Source organism: Ochlerotatus camptorhynchus, unplaced genomic scaffold (genome assembly GCF_037179485.1).
Source record: "Ochlerotatus camptorhynchus isolate MF236.1 unplaced genomic scaffold, CSIRO-AGI_Acam_v1.1 ptg000334l, whole genome shotgun sequence".
Taxonomy (NCBI): domain Eukaryota; kingdom Metazoa; phylum Arthropoda; class Insecta; order Diptera; family Culicidae; genus Ochlerotatus; species Ochlerotatus camptorhynchus.
The window spans coordinates 243,419-266,777 of NW_027040822.1; the positions used below are offsets into that span (position 1 = coordinate 243,419).

General features: G+C 37.5%; 2 protein-coding genes across 8 annotated transcripts in view; one reads left to right on the forward strand and one right to left on the reverse strand.

Annotated features, from left to right (window-relative positions):
- The window catches only part of LOC135708744 (putative uncharacterized protein DDB_G0286901), a 197,130-nt gene that overhangs the window by 159,449 nt on the left and 14,322 nt on the right, over positions 1–23,359 (forward strand). For both annotated transcript variants that reach the window (XM_065230873.1, XM_065230872.1), the window contains 4 exons: positions 19,696–19,892; positions 19,954–20,103; positions 21,692–22,900; positions 22,958–23,336. In XM_065230873.1, the coding sequence (XP_065086945.1) occupies positions 19,749–19,892; positions 19,954–20,103; positions 21,692–22,900; positions 22,958–23,336 (1,882 nt within the window). In that variant the 5' untranslated portion in view covers positions 19,696–19,748. The remainder of the gene's footprint in view (positions 1–19,695; positions 19,893–19,953; positions 20,104–21,691; positions 22,901–22,957; positions 23,337–23,359) is intronic.
- Positions 1–23,359, reverse strand: part of LOC135708757 (neuroglobin-like) — a 193,795-nt gene that overhangs the window by 142,079 nt on the left and 28,357 nt on the right. The gene's annotated exons all lie outside the window — the stretch shown is intronic.

Sequence of the window (23,359 nt, forward strand, 5' to 3'; positions counted from 1 at the left end):
TGCCACAATTTTTTGAGATCCACTATTTAGATGTTCGATTTCTCGAAAATTTTATAAAGTTTCAAAGCTTTTAAAACATTTAAGTTATCCGTGGGTAAAAATTTATGAAAATCTGGGTATAACTAGTTTGGAGTGAATTGTTTACATGTGCAAAATTTCATAACAATCGGTTCAGTGGTTATTGAGATGTCATCGAAACAAGAAGAAAATCGCCGGAGAATTTTGCGCGCCGTTATGGACAATCCGACTGCAACCATGAGATGGATCGGAAGACAACTGGGAATTACCCATACAACTGTGTCTCGAGTGGTAAAATCGTTTAAGGAGTCCCAGAAGACCGAGCGACGGGCAGAAGTGGAAGAAAATCGAAGACAGCTGACCCTGTGAAGGCCCGGAAGGTGTTGGATTATTTCAAGCGTAATCCGAACCATTCGATTCGCGATGCGGCTCTGAAGGCAAAGTGTTCCGCCTGGTTCGTTCAGCCAACCATGAAACGAGCTGGGCTTCGTGTATTCAAGGTCCGAAAGGCACCGAACCGGCGTGATCAACAAAACACGGCGGCCAAATCCCGCGCAAGGAAGCTGTATCGAGAGTGATTAACGAAACCGATGTGTGTGGTTATGGATGACGAAACCTACATCAAGGCAGACGCAAAGCAGATACCGGGGCTGGAGTTCTACGTTGCCAAATCACGGTTGATGTTCCGGAAGACATAAGGAAGATGAAAGTGGACAAATTCGCCAAAAAATACTTGCTCTGGCAGGCCATATGACAATGCGGTACACTTAGTAAACCGTACATCACAATGGGTATCATCAAATGCAAAATTTACCGCACCGAGTGCCTCCAGAAGCGTCTGTTGCCCTTCCTGCGGTCCCACGGAGGCGAGACATTATTTTGGCTGGACCTGGCATCATGCCATTACGCGCGATCGACGTTGGATTGGTACAGAGACAATAACGTTGTTTTTGTACCAAAAACCGCCAAACCCTCAAATTCACCAGAGATTCGTCCGGTGGAAAGATTTTGGGCCATAATGAAGGCCAAAGTTCGAAAATCGTCCAAGGTGTTTAAGAACGAGCTGGAGTTGAAGAAAGAATGGATAAAAGTGACCAAAAAGGTCGGCTCCACCATTGCACAAAATGTAATGAGGGGTATTAAAGGAAAGGTGCGGGCTTTCAGCGACGGAAAGGAAATTGAATAAAGTGATTATGCCGAAACATAATCCATATGTATTAGTTCATTCCCTGAAAGTTTCAAGAAAATCCGTCTTAAAATAAATTTTTGGCGAATACTTTTGTCTGGTGTATTTTTTTCGAGTACAGGCCTTAATGAAAATTAGTCGAAAGCCACTTGGTCGAACGCTATTGATTTTATTAGGTAATTAGGCCACAGTTTGGAAGGTGATAAACTGTACTTGGAAGATATTTTAGAAATATTGAGCTTGAAAAATGAGATCCCAACGAAATAGATGTGTTCAAGACTAATAGAAAAAAATTGGCTAAATGAGAACAATTTCGATGATCCCATATTTAAAATCGAAATGCAAGATATGGGTCTTGCAAAATGTGCAAGACCTTTGGAACTGGAAGATCTTACAATTTAAAAAATAAATCTAAGAGTATTCTTAAAAGAAGTCAAGAAGCATTTCTAGAACGTGCTCTTTAAAATTTCCGAGTTTTATGGGGAATTTCAAAGGAAATTTGGAGGAGTATTTCAAAGGAACTCTTACAAGAATTCAAACCACAATTCTAAGGATTCAGACCATAATTCCATAAACTCTCAAAAACTTGAAAGAAATTCAGACATAATTTCTAAGAGAATAAGATTTTAAAGTAAAACTGAATGTGAAGATAGATGAAGAAAACTAGTTTTGAGTAGAATTCCAAGGTAAATTTGACTCTGTAAAGAGAAACCCAACAGAATTTTAAAATATTTTAAACTGAATTTCAGAAAATTACGAGGATAATTCTAAAAGAATTTCGAAAATAATTCTGTGGATAATTTAACAAACATCTAATAAGCATTAAACAGAGCCATCCTTATTAGACCCGTTTGCGGTGCGTTGACGTTGACAGGTAGACAATAGATCTAGCTGTCACTTTGCCACAATGCGTCAGATCTGGATATAACGTGGATGGCCTTTAACAGAATGCTGACCTTACTTGAAAGCCATCATGACAAGAATTGTAAATAAATTCGTATAAGAAATCAATTGAAATCTGAGGCTGGGGATAGTTTAATGGAAATTACGAAGAAGCTTGCAAGGGTATCGCAAAATTTCTGGGAGCATTCCTGTTGGCGCGCTCCTTGGCACCAAGGCAGTGAATTCTCCTCGTCAAGGCGGAAAACAAGCAGAATCGAGTCAGTTGGTCGACCAGTCCAGCGAATGCGGTTTAGAAAGCGGCAGAATAAAAGGAGGACAAGTTTTTATTTTTAATCTTTTATTCTCCGATTTAACCGTGTGCGATACAAAAATTAACTGAGCTCATTCACGAATGGGCTTCTTTATTTATACTTATTCACCGATCCGACAACGTACAATGGGAGGAGCGTAGTGCGCTATTCTACGTTTTCTTGTTGTAGGTTGCCTTTGTTGGTGTGCGTCGCTTCTACTGCTGCCGCTGCTTCTGTTGGTGTGCACGGAGATGAAAAGCTACCCAAAATTAAGTACTTTTCCCTCAATTTCGGGGTTCAGCCCAATAACCCAAATTTGAGTAAATCGCATATAGTAGTTTCCATTTAACACCAGCAAAAAAATTACCTACTATTAAGTATGTTCTACCCAAAATTAAGTTTAATTCACGTAAATTTGAGAATATGCAATTTACTTAAAAGTAACTTATTGGGCTGAACTATATCGTTGGGTCAAATCTCTCGTTCCTTTTTTGACAACAATAACGAGTGCAAGTGAGAGGCTGAAGTCAATATTAAGTAAAAAGAACTCAAATTTTGGGTAGTATTTTTTCTCCGTGTGCGTCGTTTGGTTTCATTTGGCAGTTTTTCCGGAGCGAACGGTTCGGTCGCGAACAATTCCAGAAGAATGTTGAAGAGAATCGCAATGTCTGACAATGTAATTGTCAGAGAGTGCTGCAGCATTCCAAGAAAATTCTGAGGATAGTTGCAACTGAAGATTGTTTCATGGATGTTACGAAGAAGCTTCCAAGGGTATCAAAGAACTTCTGAGAGCATTCAAAGAAAATTTTGTGGAGAATGCCACGCGAGTTCTGGAAGCATTTTTAAGGAATACTGACGATGGTCGTTTACAGGAGAATTCTGACGGGAATTAAAATATAGTTCTGAGCAGTATTTCAAGGTACCTCTGAGGAGAATTCCATGGTTACTCTGAAGCGGAATTCTAAGGAATATTACAAGAGAATATGAAAGAGAATTATGACGAAACATTCAAGCGAATTCTTACGAGAAAGATTTAGCATTGGATGAGAATTATAGTAAAACAATATTAAAGGTAAGGGATTAATCAGTGACGTCGCGTAACCTCACTTTTGACCTGTGCACCAACTCTCAAAACATAAACAATTATCAAAATATTGCTTGCAATGGATAGATATCGAGTTAACTAGAAGATTAAATGTATTTTTCAACCGATTCCAGTATGAATATGGCATTAAATCTGTTTTTGAAAGCTGGTGCACAGGTCAAAAGTGAGGTTATGCGAAGCCACTGGGATTAATTAAATTCCACTGCATTAGAAATACTTGTTCGGAAATGGTCATATAGATATATAGATGCTGCTATGCAAGATATATTTTTGGTCACACTCTTTGCTCCCATTTGGTGAGTGGCCCCAGAATCTCTGATCCAGTGTTATTTTTGGTAACCCAACTTGATATGTGAAATTCTATCTTTGATTATTTTTTAAGCCATAAAATTATCACTTTCGTGAATTTCTTAATCATTCCATAACTGCAAGTGTTTCAACAAGCACCCACTCTTTTCCAAATTTCTCGGAAGTTCAAAGTACTCAGGAAACTGAAAAGAAATTTTGGAAATTTTCAGAGTTTGGGTAACTATCCGGGATCATTAGGCATTTGGGATATTTCGAAAAGCTCAGGGTTTTTCGGAGCATTTTATGGGCAGTTTTTAGAAGTATAGGGAATTTTAGAAAAGTTCAGGGAGCTTTGGAGAATTTCAGAAAAGTTTATAGATAACTGGAAAGCTTCAGCGTCAATCAAGAGCCTTTAGAGAAGTTCAGAAAAGTTCTGGAGTTTGAAGATGTGTTGAAGAGTTCAGAGATGAATAAGAAAATCAGTTCAGGGAATGTTGAAAAAAATGTAAGAAACTTAAGGAAATCTTAAGAATGGGTTAGACATTTTTGGAGATCTGCAGAAAACTAAGAATAAGTTCAGGTTAGCTAAAGATAAGCTTGGGAAATGGAGATGTTTTGTAAACAATTAACCAATTTCGGGTAGGGTATTTTTGAGTGGTTCGGGAAACATTGGAAAATTAAAGGAAACTTGGTGGAAGTTAATGGAGCTTTGGAAATGTTACGGGAAGTTTTGGGAAATTTAAAAAAAAGTTTAGGAAGCTTTGCAAAATTTCAGCACTTTTTAGGTAAATTTATCAAACTTAACCCATTTTAACACACATCTAAGAAGGTTTTTTTTTAATTCTTTGGCATGGAACTGTTATTACCACATTTTTAGTGAATTATATGGTACGCATGGTTTCAATAGCAAAACCAAAGCAGTCAGTAAATTTGATATGTTGCGCAACCCGAGGAAACAGTAGCAAATCAGCGCTAAAATTAATCGTTCATTGGCAAGCCCCCCGGAATCCCAATCTAATTTGTTCAATCTACTTTCATTGAACAATCCTCCCCAATTGTCTCACTCACCAGCAATCATCTAGGTAATTCCACTGGATTTTGACCCACGCGTTGCGGCGCCCTCGTTATCATCCAATTTGTGGCACTCTTTTTATTGGCTCTGGCACTCGTGATGCACTTCATAATTCGATAAAATTATCACACATTAATTTTCCGTATCAATGCGATGATTTTGTTTTTTACTTTCTCGCTTGACAGTGCATTCGCTGGTTGTTGTGATTGGTTCTGTGCACACACAGCAGGTCATTGATACCTTTTGTATCTCGTCTGACGTAGTTAACTTAAAAACACCGCAGAAATTCGCTGAATTGCAATCCTTCGTTCGAGTCGTTTCGGCTGATTAAATTGGTTCATTCAGCATCAGATGCACCGAGTAATGATGCAGTAGGTACCTTCGTTGTAGCACGGAAGTCTGCGTGCGAGCTTTAGCGTTAGCGTTAGGTAACATGAGAAAATCAAAAGTGTTTTTATTTTTCGATGGAGTGAAATTAAAACTCGAATGAATTGATGCAAATGGTAAGTGCATTTGCAAGTGTTACAAGTGATGGGCGCCTACTAGTCAACCGATTGGACCTAAGCAAACATTGTAGGCAGTTGGTGCTCATCGCTCACCTGATGGCTGGTGGGATCGTAGTATGTAGGTGAGCGATAGCAGACAGAAGAAGGCTGTTTCCACGGAGTTTTTTTTTGCTGTGTACTGCGATGCACATGAATGATGCGCTGGGGGCAATACCGGAGAGTGCTTGCGATGGAAAAGTACCGATATTGGACGTCATCATGTGAACTGTTTTGCATCCTGATGATGGTGATGCAGTTTTTTTTACTCATCGTGTTATAACCCGTACCTACACATAAGCTGCGGTTTGCCTTTTGGCAATATGCAACGTTCCATCATCAGTATGCTGCATATTTCATTTGTTCTGAATGGCGGATGTTGACCTTTCTCCGAATGTATCGAGCGGTTGGTGAATGAAACGTATGCAGGCGATGGATTTCAATGTTGAAGAAGCCCTTTTTCACTCTCATAACGCGGATGTACAGCTTCCTGAAGAATACCTGCATGTGACGGTTGAGCGAGTTGATTTTGATGTATCAAAGTTGCAATCGCAGTAGCCTCTGGCAGTGCAAAGCGTTGTTTGATGCTTAAATTTTCAAATATGCAGTAGGCGCGAAGCCACAGGTAGGAAACTTAAATGTAGTGTAGCAAGTGAATAAGTGTGTCGGTTGAAAACAATGGCATATTTTGACTTGCCTAATTGCTAAACAGATTAGGAGCGGTGATCAATCATCTCGATGAACAGTATGCAATTACTTGGATAATCAACATGCTTCCGCTATGTTGTGAACTTATTAGAACCTAGAGACACGCAATTAATCACGCAAAATCCATCGCGTGCTATGAACAATGATCGAACGGATAAAAATCAATCAGCGTTTCGCCTCGATACTCTTAGGATGATTTGAAAGAAAATGAGTTTATATTTTGTATGAAAACAGTTTCTTCATATTAAAAATCATTCTCAGCATTTCTTCTAGGCTAGCAAGCATTTATTTTTGCACCCCTGATAAAGGATGAGGGTAGTGCAATACTGGGGAGGAGAATCCGATCTTCAGGCGTAGAAAATTTGAACCTTTCTGTTTTGCATTTGATTATTTTGTTGTTGGTTTAAAACCCACCGAGCAAAAGCGATGGGTAGAACTCACTGGGTAACGCGTTCTTCGGGGAAAACCTGTATGGATTTCTTTCATCCTTGGCATGTGTTTGTTACGAGAAATATAACGGCGGTTCATACAGTGGATTGTAGCATACAAGCGAATTAGATTATTTTCTAGTCCCAGTGTTTTGGAGGAAACTATTATGTATTTGAAAAGCCTTCTGACGACCACATTGCAGAGTCTGTTCATGCGATGAAACATCATATATTCTTTTTATGTTTTATTTTTTTAAATAATTACTTTATTTGTACAGGCTCAATCGAATAAACTTTACAGAGCCGAGTTATTCTTTCTGTTATACATTATTACTGTCTTATATTTAAAGTTAAAGGAACTGGACCGAGTACTCGCAGTTGTCTCGAGATTAGTGGAGATTTTCAATTTTTTGGATGGGAAAAGAGAAGAAGGAGGTTTGAAATGTGGTTTACGATACAAATATTGAATTAATCCTTAAACATGAAATTTTTTCTATTCATCTTGAAAACAAACCTTGAAAAAAAAAACCACACGAACAAAATACAAACTAAACACAAGGTTAATCAAACTTACAATTTATGGTTAATATTCTTAAAGTAAACATATATGAGTTTCATAAACTCCAGATCGCGTCTAGCCAATATATCCCGAACTGGAACATTAGGTTGTCTACCTCGAGCCCGAAGGGAATAATAAATATGTGATCTGACTCCACGATACTCCGCACAAGACCAAAGGATGTGATCAGCGTCCTGGTAACCTTGATTTTTAAATTTTAAAATACTGCATTTTTTGCGTAATTTTTTTTTTCCAAAATTTCACTGAAAGTGTATAGAATCACAGTAGGCATTGGTTGTCATGATAAGCTGATTGGCTACACAGCGAAAATGGCGTCACAGTGGTTCCCAAGGAGATGAATCTGGCCAATACTCTGGAAACGCCTATTAATGTATTGAACTCTGAAAAATAAAACGCATTTTAAAACCTCACAAATTTTCCCGGACATTATGTGCTTTGGCAAATTTAGGAAATTATAACAGTAATTCACAAAAAATATAATCTGAAAAATGATTTTCATGAAAATTTTCACGATGGAGGAAAATTGCAAGAAAAATCAGGAAAAATCATTTCAGAGTAGTGTTTCTTACCGTTTTTGAGATATGGCCAATATGATTAATAATACTATGTGGACTAGTAAGAATAAAAAAACACAATTTAATGTATAGCAGCGCCCCTAGTGGTCAGTATTGGAATATTTTAACAGCAATTGTTTTGAAAGTGTTTCTCTTTCAATGCGGAAAGTTTCTTCACGATTCGTGTAGTTTTTTTAAGTTGCACCAGATGGAAGATAAAATTAGAATCTAATTTCTTTCTACTGGATTATATATGGACCACTAGACTGATGAAAAATTTGGATTTTTTCGCTCCACAGTGTTCAAACGGGTCCTAATTAGCCTCCGAAAGTTTAAACTCATTTGATAAGAAACTGACTTGGCTCAAACCATTTGAAGTATATATGGAAATTACAATGGGAAAACAAAATGTTTTGTTCATTATCTTCTAGCCTTTTTACATATTGTACTGTTAACAAATTCTATTGCTATTCTTATGGGAATTTTTATCAGCTACAACTTTTTCAGTAAAACGTCAAATTAAATAGTTATTAATTGTTGAAAAGATTGATAGTCTTATGGCAAGATTAAGCAACTGTATTGTGGGCAACACTGTATTCTGCAGTGTGACATAGTAGCCATGATTTTTGTCCTCTATTCTACGCGCCATAAACACCAATGTTGCCTGCTGAACAGCTGATTGAGCATAATCATAAGACATCAGTGACTTGAATCATTAATAATTTTTGTTCCTTACATTTGATCGAAAAGTGGTCTTGAACAAAGTTGTAGCTGGGAAAATTTTCAACAAACTCAGCTATCATTTTCTAAAATAGAGTGAAATGGTGAATTTTGAGATATATATGAACCGAAATTATGGTTTTTCCATAGTATTTCCCATATAAACTTCAAATGGTTTGTGCCAAGTCATTTCAAATTTTGCATCAGTATAATGAACCACGCTTTAATATTCGTTTTAATTTTAATTGCACATTGATAGATTGAGCATATATTTTTTAAATAGAGAAAATGGATGTCATGTCGGCCTAAATGCCCCTAATTTGGGCCCATACATAAATTCAGCAATCAACTAAATTTTCAAGAACGACCAAAAATATCTATTAGTACCGTCCCAATGACGTGTTTATCTAGATAAAATTAAAAAACAACAGATTTTTAGCGATGGGCCCAATCTTAGATCCATTGGCCAACATTAGAGCCATTTCCCTTGTATAAAAAAAATGAGATCCACAGAATAACATTTGAATTCTCGGACTAAGAATTTTTTTTGAAGATTACATGACAACATTTTCAATAATTTTACGCTTTTCATAAGTTGTTGATTGTCAATCTTTGCAAGATTTCCCACTTCAAATGTGGTGTATTTTAAAGATCTAATCTTTAAAGATAAAAAAAAAAACATGGCTCTTGCACTTGGACAACATTTTAGGAGTCTGACACTCAGAAGCATTATATGATGAATGAATGAAGAATGATGATGAGAATGCCAAATGAATTTCGAGGAGAATTGTAGATGAATTCTAGGAATGATTACACTAGTTTACAAAACAACATAAAAAGTGTGAACTTTAGTGGTTGACCAACGTTTCTAATGCAAAATCCTACGCTGAATTCAATGCCGTGGTCAGAAAAAATTAATGTAGAGCCATTTTTGAGATATACAAAAATTTTGATTTCTTGAATTTTGGACAAAAGTACGATTACTAAAATGTCAATATCTTTGGAACTAGTGCACCAATTTTAAATCTTTTTTTATGAAAGTGAAGCTAAATAAATTTGCTATCGTTTACTTGAATATTATGTCTTAGTTAAAAATTTAATTTTGAAGTCATTTAAAAATTTACAGCATTTTTTTTTCCTGCGAATTTTCCATAAAAATCTTTTTTTTATCAACATTTTTAATGGGATAAAAAGATTCGAAAAATCATTCCATAATTTATTCTTAAAGTCCATTAAAAACTGGAGAAAATGAGCCTTTAATGGATGAAATCGGTTGGAAATTGTCGAAGTTATGAATTTTTTTTGTAAAATCATGGAAATTGAATGTTCCAAGATTGGCCGTTGTCCCGCTCCTAGGTTCATGCACCACTTCCAGTAAGCCTTTCTGCGGACGTGTACGCATACGGTGCATTTCACTAACACTACCAGCTGTCACGCAAAATTAAATGGGATATTTTCAACAATATAATTTACGCTAGTGTTTGTGAGACCGCTCGGCGAGAACCTAACGCAACCAACTCAATTTGACAGCTTTCTTTCTTTAACATTGCTTAACGATGTATACGACAAAACGTGAATTCAAGTGTAAAAATGACAAAAGTTAAGCAACAAGGACGTCACAAAACAGTTGAGTTTCCACAAGTGGCTTCTATGACAAAACCTGTTCCACATTCAAGTTCAGTCCCGTATCCTGTTTATCCAAAGCGGAAACGAGCGCCCTCTGTTGAATCGACCGTTACAAAAAGTGAGGAGGAATTCAAGGAGGAATGCGAGGAAGACTTCGAGGTGGAATTGGAAAGAAACCCAAAACTGTTTACACAATCCGAATTTAATGATTTGGTGCGAGATCTCGACTTATCGAAGGAGAAATCCGAATTGCTGGCATCACGCTTGAAAGAACACAACATGCTGAGCAAGGAGGTCAAAATTTCTTGTCACAGGAATCGTCACAAGAAATTTGACAAATATTATTCTACAAAGGACAAGGCATGTTTTTGCCATGACGTAAACGGCTTGTTAGAAGAGTTTGGTGAGCCATATGATCCAGCTGAATGGCGTTTATTCATCGATAGCAGCAAGTTGAGCTTGAAAGCCGTTTTACTGCATCAAGGGAATGAGAAACCTTCTATTTCATTAGCTCATGCCGTTAATATGAAGGAAACGTATGAATCAATGGCTCTATTGCTCAATTTGATAAATTACAATCAACACAATTGGAAAATTTGTTCCGATCTTTAATTGTTTGCCATGTTGACTGGATTGCAACAGGGATACACAAAATATATGTGTTTTTTGTGTAAATGGGACAGTCGAGCTCGTAAGGAACACTACGTCCGAAAAGATTGGCCAAAACGGGATAATTTCACAATTAGTAAAGACAACGTTAAAAATGATCCTCTTGTGGTAAAAGAATGCATAATACTTCCACCACTACATATAAAACTTGGGCTATTCAAAAATTTCGTCAAAGCGTTGCAAAAAGAAGGGCCGGCATTCCAGTACTTGAAATCAGTATTTCCAAATTTATCTGACGCAAAGATAAAGGAAGGTGTATTTGTTGGCCCACAGATCAAAAAACTGCTCAATGATTCCGCATTCAATACAGTTTTGACACCAGATGAGGAAGAAGCGTGGAAATCGTTCCAGCGTGTTGTCACAACCTTTTTAGGAAATTTCAGAAGCCCAGATTATGAGGAAGCCGTCGATGAATTGCTCAAAAATTATGAGAAAATAGGTATAAATCAAAAATATTGTGTTTGTTACATATAATTTATTTCAAATCCTTTTATTTCACTGAACACAGGTGTGAATATGTCTTTGAAGATACATTTCCTACGTTCTCACATGGATTTTTCCCCGGAAAATCTTGGAGACGAGAGTGATGAGCACGGCGAACGTTTTCACCAACAAATGAAGATGATGGAACGTCGTTACCAAGGGTTTTGGGATGAAGCAATGATGGGTGACTATTGTTGGTTTTTGATTCGAGAAACAAGTTCAAAACATCGAAGACAAAGTCATTCGATTCTCAATCATTTTTAATAAAACCTAAATAAATTTCTTTTGTATCAACTCGGTTTTAAATCCTGATATGCCTTAATCAAATTGATATGTAGAAAAAAGAATCTCCCATGAAAACTTTACATGCGATTTGGATGCTTACAACGACACCTAGAAAAGGAACTCTAAAGCTGTTGTATTTCAGCAACATTTTTAAGTGTTTTACAAAAATGCTCATAACTTCGACAATTTCCAACCGAAATTTTGATTAAAACAAAAATTTTATGGAAAATTCGCAGGAAAAATAAAAAAAAATGCTGTAAATTTTTAAATGACTTCAAAATTAAATTTTTAATTATAACATAACATTCTAGTGAACGATAGCAAATTTATTTAGCTTTCTTTTTCATAAAAAAAAGATTTAAAATTGGTGCACTAGTTCCAAAGATATTGATATTTTAGTAATCGTACTTTTGTCCAAAATTCAAAAAATCAAAATTTTTGTATATTTGAAAAAAGGCTCTACTTTAATTTTTTCTTACCACGGCAATGAATTCAGCGTAGGATTTTGCATTGGAAATGATCATCACCTTACCGAGTTCAAAAATGCTGTAAACTAGTGTAATCATCGATCAATGAATCAACGATAAATTCTGAGGAGAGTTGCAACAAGATGGTTAATAACTCCAAAGGAATCTAATTCTCAATATAGCTAAAAAATCTTTGCAGAAGTTCAAGCTAGTTTGAAGATAGCTTCGAGAGAATTTCTAAAATAATTTATGAGAATGTTGGATCATCCGTGCCGAACTCTACCATATTTAAAAGTGCATATCAACTATAATAAATGCCTCCGATACGATGGTACCGATTGAGATTGAGCAACAAATACTAATGTTCTGTCTCCTACTTCTGCGGTATTGTGTTTGTTGCCAAACTTTACGATTTGAATAGATTCTTGTGATTGAAAATTAGTGTTCTAGTTTGTAAGGGAAGATATATATTGCAACTATTCAGAAGCGTTACGTACCACCTCCGAACAGGCAAGTTGTCCCTTAGAGGCAATAGCAGTAATCATAGTTGAAGCGCCAAAAAGGTGATTTATTCTGAGCTCCGGAATGACATCTTCTGGGCTGGTAGTGCTGATGCGATATAATAGTAGTGACTTAAGTGGCTAAAATTACGAAAATAGTAACCAGTGACATTTATATGGTGATTCAGAAATTCAAATACGGTTTTATATTGAAATAAACTAAATTTTTTTGTCATATACATTTCATAAATTCCTCTAATTATATCGAATCTCTCAACAGAATCTCCTGTGAGGAGCAATTGAAGTGATTTGAATAATTTTATTTTGATTACTTATACATGATGACGAGAAAATAGCAATTTGAAATTTTCCGGATTTTCTGGATATGTATTAACCAATGAAGTCATTAGGTTAAATAGGGCTAAATGGATCATTACTACAACAGCAGTATTTTTCGTAGATTCTGCTTCCGAAATCTTAAAAATTTGTATATATCTAGGTAAGTTAACCTTGATAATTTGCTATCCTCCTTCTTTTAAACTTACCTCTGAATTAAGCGGCACAAAAATAATATTGCTTTTTTGAAATACTCTGCAGGACAATCTACAAAATTTGAACTTTTAATGTTTCTTCCAGGAATTTCCTGAAGGTTCATTTCAAAATGGTTTTTAGATTTACTTGAATTCTCCTTAGAACTTTCATGCAATTAATTTCAGAAATGTTTTAATTTTTTTTTCTCTGAATACTCTTGGGCCCTGAATTTCTTATTATCTTTAGAGTTCCCATTGCATTTCCTCAGAAATGAGGAAAGTTCCATCTCAGAAATCACACCAGAATTCCTTTACAACTATCCGCTGAGTTTGGAGACCTTTAGAGTTCACGGGATTTCCATGGGATTCTCATCAGAGCTCTCTTAAAAAATTATCAGTATTTATCTTAAATACTTATTAGAATTTGGACAAGAAACCTCATCCAATCGTCATAATTTCTTCTAAGAACTCTCTTCAAAATGCACCTGGAGCTCGTCTCTCAATGATCTAGGCCAGGGCTCTACATTTTCGAAGCTCTAAAATGAACTCGTGTTTTTTTTCTCTCATACATACGTGTTCGACGCTTCATTTCTATAACGCCTAGCTAGACTATCAGCAAGAAATGATAGTGAAAAAGAAGCACGCTTAGAAGGAAACGCTGGCTGTGGAACTTCTCGTCGTTGCTTTGCTCATCGCTTTCAATGTAACTAACGTCGATTTTCTAGTTAACCTCATTATGGCTTTCAATCCCCTTTCACGAACACTCTATCACCGATCTTTCAATTTGTTTAAAATGCGTTATGTCCCGTTTTTGATCATATTTTTTAGATAAATATATGGATGGAAGATAAATTAAAAATATTACGTGTAATCTTCAAGTGTTTTCACGTGAGAAATGCTTTAAATGTAATCCTTTTAATTTGTCGAACCTCTTAACGGAATCCCTTTATGAAGAGCTTTGAGTGGGTTGGTTTATTTCCTTTAAATTCCGTTATAATTGCTTATCTTTTGACAGATACGCGTATTTCGTCTACTACTTGCAGACTTCATCAGTGCCAAGTACTCAACACCACTTTAAATGTGTTATTTCATTTTCCGTCATATACGTCATGAAACCTCTGTTGATGTGTTTCATGAAAGAGAAAACTTTCAAAGTCGAGCGCTCTTTCACTCATCCGGTTCACCGAAGCTTGAAAGGAAGACCAATGGAGCGACGGGAGAAAGAGAGACAAGCGATTGGACATTTGTTTGTGCACGCCGACTGAGGTTCTAGAATGCTGCGAAGCTGTTCGACTTTAACAGAAAAAGAAAGCCAGCAGTCTCTTTTTTTTTTTTTTTTTTTTTTGTTTATTAATTTATTTGATAAGGCTCAACCGAATTAACTTTACAGAGCCGAGGATTCTTGGTCACTATACAATACATCTTAAAACTATAGTCAAAAGGTACAACACAATAAACATTTTATCTTCCGCTATCCAAAAAGCCTCCTCCATCAGAACTGGAGCCGCTTCCAGTGGTTTCATTGTATGGCAAATTGTTGTACGCCAACGAGGGTCAGAGCGCGTCCATTGCAGCAATGGACGCAAAACGTGGTCAGCACTCACACACTCATCACGAAACGGTTGCTTTCCAAAGTCGAAGACGCATCGACCGAAAGAACTGCTGATGAAGAACAATGAGTAGGACCACACAATGGTTGCTGCCGAGAAAACAGACGATCGCGTAGCACACATCGAGAGTGGCCTGCTTTTGTCGACAGCCGAGTGAACACTGAGCCAGCAGTCTCTTCGCCGCATCGATTTGGTCGATTGAAGCTGATATTGTGACGCCCAGATCTAGGCATTCATCCAAAAATTGTTTTGGAGCTGAATTTTGCGTTTTAATCATTTAATGTCAAAAGTGATGTTCGATTTTTCACCTCCGCTTAAGCCTTAAACCAGTTTTAACTATATGGTTTAATATTTAAGCGGTGGTGAACAAATTGGCCCTCAGTGCACCTAAATTCACATGCGACTTTCGTAGTGTGTAGTTTGGTATTCTTCTCTGAAATATTGTGGTGTCATCTCTAGAATTCCTTTGAATTTTTCTTCAAATTTTCTTTGGAATTTTTATTAAAATTTCTAGATAATTCTTAAAAGACTTGTTATTTTTAAACAGATATGAATATTTCTACTGTAGACTTCCTTAGTGCCAAGTACACAATTTAAACATTTTGATGATTTTTTTCACATGGGAAAAAGTGACTTAAGTGACTTTTTAGTGACTGACTTAAAAATAATGACCTAGTCACTAAAAAGTGACCTGCTACTAGCCCCGCATCTTCTACTACCCCGAACACAACCCTGGCGGAAACAGAGAATTTTGAAGAAATATCAAAAAGTTTGGGATGATTTCGCTGGAAATTTGAGCATATTTGAATAGTGTTCCAGGAGATTCTAAAAAAATAAAATCCAAGATAATCTCATCAATAGCATTTTGAGAAGCATTTCAAGGAAATCCTGTTGATTTTTTATAGCATTCTGAGGTGAAATCCAAGAAAATTTTGGAATAACACTTTTCTTAATTCTAAATAATATACCACGAGATTTCAAGGAGATTGCCATCCATTGACGGCAATCGATTGTACAGGAAGGCAGCTTCCACACCTGCGTAGGATATTGCACCCATTCAGCACACATGGGCCGGGACCAACGGATTTACTTCCCTTCCTAAGGAAGACGTGACCAGAGATTTTTATGCATGAAAAAAATCCCACCAACCTCGGCTGGGATTGAACCCAGACCCATTGGGGTGAGAAAGCAGTCACGCTTACTACTACACCACCGGCGCCGGCTGTAATACTTATTCTTGTTGTCAAGAATTCATTAATGAGAATGGCGACATGTTATTTCATGTACTGATTAAATCTGAATTTAAACCTACCCGATGCAACATTTTTCAATTTCTAATTTTAATATATAGTTGTTACACTACCAATCATAAGTTTACGGACACCCCCAAAAAACCATGCAAATATGTTTTGTTCAATGATCTCTCATTTTACGTTCAATGTTCGATCTCCAAAGGTTATTTGCATGGTTTTTTGGGAGTGTTCTACTACTACTTTTATTTCAAAATTTAGCCAACCCAATTCTGAGAAAATCAATCACGATTCTTTAGAGTAAATTTTGAAAAATATTGTAGCTTTGGGTGAACTATTAGCACACAAAATTTGAAAATTATATTGAACAATTTGGGGGTGTCCTTAAACTTATGATCGGGAGTGTATATTCAACTATTTTTTTTACAAACTTGTCCAGAGTATTGCTGATTTAAGTGATATTGTGTTAATTTAAGCCAAATTAGCATCAACTACTTGTGCGCAGAAATTTACATTCATCCAGTGGTTGGCAGCACCCTCTCAGAACCTTATGAAACTTTGTGGGTGTGGAGATTTAGCAATTTTAAGCAACTTTGAGTACTTATTTTTTTCGAAATTTATCTCGCCTAACATTTGATAAGGGTCAAAGTTTTTTGTCGATTTTTTTTTTCAAATCGATATAGCTTAAAAATGACAAGCCCTACAAAATAGTGATGTATGGCGCACTTTTAGCAAATAATCTGAAATTTTATAAAAAAATTTAAATAAATTAAAAAATTGGTTTCTACACTCTAAAAAAATATATTTAAAAATTAAAAGTCATTTTCCCAAAAATGGTACCCCTCAGATTTGCTTGATATTTTTTCTCATGAAAGGCAATATAATTACCTAACTTTTCTTCATACATCGCAAAGTGGGCGCTTTTAAGGAAAAAAAGTTGTTCGAACAACAACTTTTTCATGTTAATTTTTTTTTAGCGTGTTTCACTCAAAGTCGAATAGTAATACGCGCACAACCTTATTAAAATCCGTTGAAACTTAATGAGCATAAAGATTTTGACCTTTTGATAATCTGGGCGTGCTTAAAACAAAAATCTAGCCTAACATTTGAAAGGGCCTAATACAGAGGATTTTCCTGCATTTCGAATGGTGTTTTAATAAATGAAATGTTTTGTTTAGTGCATAATTTATTTTCCTATAATTCTCCTTACATAATTTGAGTTTTTCATTGATTATTAGTCTATCGGAAACAGAGTGAAATTTTTCGGAGTTTCCTTTGAATGTGAAAATCGCTTAGTAGAAATTATGTTTTGAGAAATAGGTACAAAACAATGAAATTTTTGTGTACCAGGTATAGTTTTTACATGACTGAACAGCTCCTTGAGTTCATCGGACATCTTTGTGTATTGATCATTTGATATGAAGCAGAAGTTCAATTTTGTTATGCTTGTATCTGTTTGTTTAACTGCCCAGTCATACAGTTCTTGTGGAGTTGTGATTGTGTTTCCATAATCTCGAGCAAGACTTGCTCTCTTTGCCATTCGTTTGAGAGTTCCTCCAATTGCGTCACATGGGCCTTTCCCATGAGACGTTGCGAAGAAGTGCCATTCTGCTTCCAATCCATACTTGGACTTGAAGTTGCACAAACTGGCAAAATTCTTTTTATTTTTGTAATGAGCCGCTGCTCCATCTGACATGAAAGTAATTTTTGTGAAACTAATAGATTGTTTAATGAAATCTAACAATTTTGATATAAATAATTGAACTGCTATTGTATCATGGGTCAATACTTCTGAAATAATAATAAAGCTTAAATTTTCCAACTTGTTTTCTTTTATGTAGTAAATTTCGAAAGGATGTATCGTAGCTTGATTATTGTTCCAATGATACCCCTGTGCTGAGTTTTGAATTTATGCATATTGCTTACTAATGGACACACCTAATACATAAAAATAAATGAATGATTATTTTTCTAATTAAATTAATCACAAATACATGAATTGAAATCTTTTCATGAATAAAACATACTAAGTGATTTTTACTTAGTTTACCTGTTGATTTGGAACAATTTGAGGGTGGTTTTATAGAAGTTGGATAGAGTGTATGCATATATTATAATACAATCCATCACAGGAAAGTGCAAACCATGCTGAGATGGCTGTTCCTCATTAGAACGTTTTGTTCTGAACTCTTATTGGACGATTTGCAGGTAACTTCTCTGTACCCTTTTCAAATGTTAGGCTAGATTTCGCCCAGATTATCGAAAAGTATACCCATAAAGTTTAATCGAATTTTAATAAGGTTGTGCGCGTATTACTATTCGACTTTGAGTGAAACACGCTAAAAAAAATTAACATGAAAAAGTTGTTGTTCGAACAACTTTTTTTCCTTAAAAGCGCCCACTTTGCGATGTATGAAGAAAAGTTAGGTAATTATATTGCCTTTCATGAGAAAAAATATCAAGCAAATCTGAGGGGTACCATTTTTGGGAAAATGACTTTTAATTTTTAAATATATTTTTTTAGAGTGTAGAAACCGATTTTTTATTTTATTTAAATTTTTTTATAAAATTTCAGATTATTTGCTAAAAGTTCGCCATACATCACTTTTTTGTAGGGCTTGTCATTTTTAAGCTATATCGATTTGAAAAAAAAATCGACAAAAAACTTTGACCCTTATCAAATGTTAGGCGAGATAAATTTTGAAAAAAATAAGTACTCAAAGTTGCTTAAAATTGCTAAGTCTCCACACCCACAAAGTTCCATAAGGTTCTGAGAGGGTGCTGCCAACCACTGGATGAGTTGGCGTGAAATCCGTCATGAACTTTTCAAATGGTTGATACATTTTATCCAAAAGGCAATTAATTTGGATGCCCTGAACAAATAAATTCAAATGTATTTCAATTTAGAAACCATTGGACAGATTTCTCTCATCGTAGGTGCTATGAAAACAGTGGCACTAATTCAATATTTAGTTGTGAAACCGCACCACAATCATTTGAAATTGCAAGCAAACTCAACGCATAACCAATTACCTAATTTAAATTGCAACTTGAACAATGATACGAAATTCCACACCAAAACCACCCCAGTCGGACTGCATAATAAATGATCTAAGAATCATCGCTGAAAAAAGGCAATAAAATGCTTCTTCAACAGCTCTTAGGCCAACAGTTTCCAAACAAATTAAAGCCCATCGAAAAGCCACACCAGACAGCCACCCATCCATCAAATAATCTTCCCAAACCCTCCTCACAGCAGACAGCAGTTCGGTCTGTTTTGGCTATCGGCAGAGATGTGAATGACTTTAAGCCGTTTTCCACACTCCGAACAATGAATGACGTTTTCGGGGCGGAATCGTTTCTTTTTTTTTTCGCGTTTACTCCGCTTTGGGCTGGAACGGAATTTTCGGGAGGGATGAGTAGTGATTGTTCAAGCAAAATATTGAAACTAAAGATAAACAAGTCGGCTCTGAGCATAGGAGGGTGGACATTAATGAACGACTTTCGTGGGCTGGCGCTAAAAAAAGCCAATCTTAGTTGGCTGGTTTCCATATCCCGTTTTGTGCAATTCATGCCCTACTACGACCGCTAAGGGGTCTTGCCGGGCACGTTTCATTTTTCGCACCAAAATATCGTCTAGTCATCCATCCATTTCTTACTACTGCGATGGGCCAAAATTTGGATGGGAACTTTTGCCACGTTCCAAACTCTGTTGGCCTGCTTTGCGGTCTACCACGGTACAGCCACTATCGAACCGGGTCGAGAAACAAAACGCAAATGGAAAAACAACCGATTGAAGAATGACTATTATTTTATCGAATCCGTGGCGGCAAGTGAACCTCGTAACCTAATTACCTTCTCTATTTCTGTTTCTCGTACAGCGGTGGAAAATGAAAGTATCGTTGCACCGGCCGGACCGAAATTCGTCAACTGCATGAATCCGCCGTATAGAATGCCTCCGCAGCCACTCGGGACGTATGGTGTGCAAAATGACCATCCCATCCCCGGTACAGCCGCAGGAACCGAAAGTCCACACCAGCTGAGTCCGCCCCTGCGAACACATTCCAGCAAATTTCCGGTAAGTCAAATCGAGTGACCAAAATGACCAAATGTCTAATGCTTGATGTGAAATTCCACAGATCGAACGTGAGCTGGTGTTGTCCTCGAACAAGAACGCCTCCAAGATTCCGTTGATGCAAGATAACCGAAACACAAGCATTCCATTGTTGAACCGTTCGTCAGTTTCCGCTGTGGGACCGGACCTGCCGACCAAGCAAACTCAGGCATGGGTAAGAATGATGGGGTTGGGACACTATTTTCCTGGAAAACGCTCCTTAAGAATCCACCGGCAAGCATTCCCAACTTGCAAATTTAACCGAGTAATGGCACGCTACGCACTTTAAGAATGTGGTTCTCCAGTACCCTCCTAATTCTCTTTGGTCGCCTTGCCCTCAATATGGAGGGTAAAATTTCATATCAAAACGGCCTATATGACCGTAAACAGTGGCATAAAACACATTCTAACACGATACGTAACGTTATTTTTATGAGGCATTATCCCAAAGGAAAACAGCATTCATCATCGTTCTTTCGAGATATATGCGCAAAACGAGTGGATGACGATCTACGTCGTAAAAACTTGAATTGAAAAGCGATTCTCACCCCCACGTCCTGAAGATCTTTTATGGTTTACTTGCTTGGATGTTCAATTTTGCTTTTATTCCGAAAAAATAATATCGACACACATTTCACGCGAAAGTGTGAATCCGATTTCAATTTCGATAAAAATAGTATAATTATTGCGAAATTCAATTTTAATGGCTTTACGTGAAAGGAATATAACTGTAGATTCGGTTAAGCGGAATTGTGAAAGCTATTCGTGCTATGGAATATGCCGTAGTGGAATCAGCAAGCCCATAATCATTATTTGCCAATCGAAGGAGCATTTTGTCCATTTGATGTCAATGGAAACGCGACGAGCACGCGCCAAAAATCAAGCTTAAAGTTTTATCAGTTTTGAGTGAAAAGCATCTTCCGTCATTGCACGGCCAATCACATTATCGTTAATAACCGTGATATCGTCAGCCTTCATCTAAAATAATTTCAAACATCCTCCCTCTGAAGCTGTACCCTTATCAGCGCATGATATTGGGCACGGACAGTCAATTCTGAAAAGGATCTTCCTTCCGCGCAAAGGGTAAAATTTTGCCGACGCAGAAAAGGTGTCAAAATCGGTGTTTCAATTTTTCATAAGCCTGCTTGGATCGAAAGACACGATTCTCACGGTCCAAGCAACCGGTTCGCAACTCCTTCGATGTTGCTCCGAGCGAAGCGTTGAACAAAAAGAAATCAAGCGGAAAAGGGTTTTCGCCTAATTGTTGTAGTGATGAATGAGAAAGTCCTTCGCGCGTGCTATCATTCCACCCGTTTGCTGCTCTCGCAGGACTTTGAAGAAGAAAAATCGATAGCAGGATGCAAGCAATCCCGAAGAAATTCCATCATAGAAAAAGCGCACAAAATTTTCCGCTTGCTGCAGATGAGTGCGAGGATCTTTGCTATGTCTACTACTATCTTTTCCTATTCAACAGTCCAGGCACGAACAGTGAAAAGAGGAGCTAGAGAGTTCATTAATAGGAATGTTTGTAATAACAGAGAACAGTTCCGACTTTTCTAAGGTCGGTCAAATTTTGTTTGGAGCGTGATTCAATTTTCATGACTTACTTCGTTAGCAACGCAATGGTAGAAGAATGATGCCTGAAATATAATTCTTCAAATATTGCCATCCCTTGCTGCATGTTGACCCTTCCCCTTCCTTATAAAAAATAAAAGGAATATTGATTTTTTCTCTGATATATTCATTTTTTTGTTATGTTTTAGAATCAAGCTCAAATTGAGGTCATCCATTCATCCATTACGGGAACGATCCCTCGTAACGCGGTCCGCCTGCCGGAGGATATTACAGCTCTAGCCGAGCGCGAAGGGCTCTCAAAAGATAGAGAAACCGTAAAGAAATCTGTTTCGAAAAATTATCATAAACTTAAAGATTTGATTTCGTCCAAGTTCAAGAAGGACAGCCCGGACGGGGCTGAAGACGAGTTGAACAACGTCGCATCGATGCTTCAGCATCAGCTCCAACAACAACAGCAACAGGACAGTCTCGGGTCATCATTCCTAATGCCGGGGGTTAGCCAAGGCAACAACCTGAGCCACGCCCAGTCCAATATAAATCTTTGGAGTTCAAATACGAGGGGTGAGTCCCCGTTGTACTACCACAAGAAGTTTGCGGATCCAGCAGATGGCTACAATGCTGATTCACTGACCGGATTCCGTAGTGTGAAAGCTGTGTCACAACCTCAGCTGAACACTGCTACGATCGACGTCAATAGAACTGTCCCCAACTTCCCCCACCAAATGGATGGTACGGACAGCGATGACGGCGGATTCCGTCAGCACAACAATTCACGTGTTAACATTCAAACCCCAGCTCAACAACACAGTCGTCAATTGCAGCAGAACTACGTCCACAACTACCGTCACAATCATCCCCAATCGGGACAGCTGACGCCTCAAATGACCTCAGGAAATTATCAACATACTCCTCAATCCAGACACAAGATCTTGGCTGAATACTCCGATAACCCCGTTCCGCTTCAACAGCAACAGCTTTCCCACGGTACAGGTCACATGACAATCAACATAGGCGAATCCAGCTATAACGGTCACGAGCAGATGGACAAAAACCAAAACCCTATGGATACCAGTGGTCCTTCAGTTGGTCCAAAACCTATGCAGAAAACACCGAATCCTTCCCACGTGGTGAACGGAAACCAGAACAGTAATAATACGGTGGTGCAGATAGCTTCGGATTCCTCCCACGTTGTGCAGATGAATTCCAACGGAAACAAGCAAATTGATTCCATTTCGAGCTCCGATTACGATCGGAATGGAAACCATAGCTCAAATGTAGATTCTGGACGTGGAAGTGCTGCGTATTCCAGTGGAAGAAAGGGAGCAGTTCAGCAACAGGTCAATATGAACATGGTGGAGCAGGTCGATAGAGCCCGAAGCAAATCGGAATCAGAATGGGTAAGTTCTCCAAATTTTCCAACAATTTGAAAAGCTAACTCGCGCATCTATTCATAGATTGACGTCGTTGACGCGGAGTTGCGCAACATTCTCGAACCGGGCATCAAAGGCATGATGATCCGCCCGGAGAGCACCATGTCGGAAAGTGCGTCTTCTATGTCACCTCCGTTGCCTCCGCTATCACCCGATGGAGGTACGCCGTACCACACGACGGTCGGAGGTGGACCAAACATCTCTCACAACAGGTCAGGGAACTCAAAACACCAATCTAAACAGGAATACGGAACGGATACTTACAACCGTGCCAGCAAGAAACCTCAGCCGATTGGACCCTCCAAGGGGCAGCCGTCGGTGAACACAATACAGAACTATATGCACAATCTCAAGCTGTCATCGAGCAGCAAGAAACATGAGCAGAACATGCTCAAAAAACACCGTGAGTAACCCTGTAGATGAATA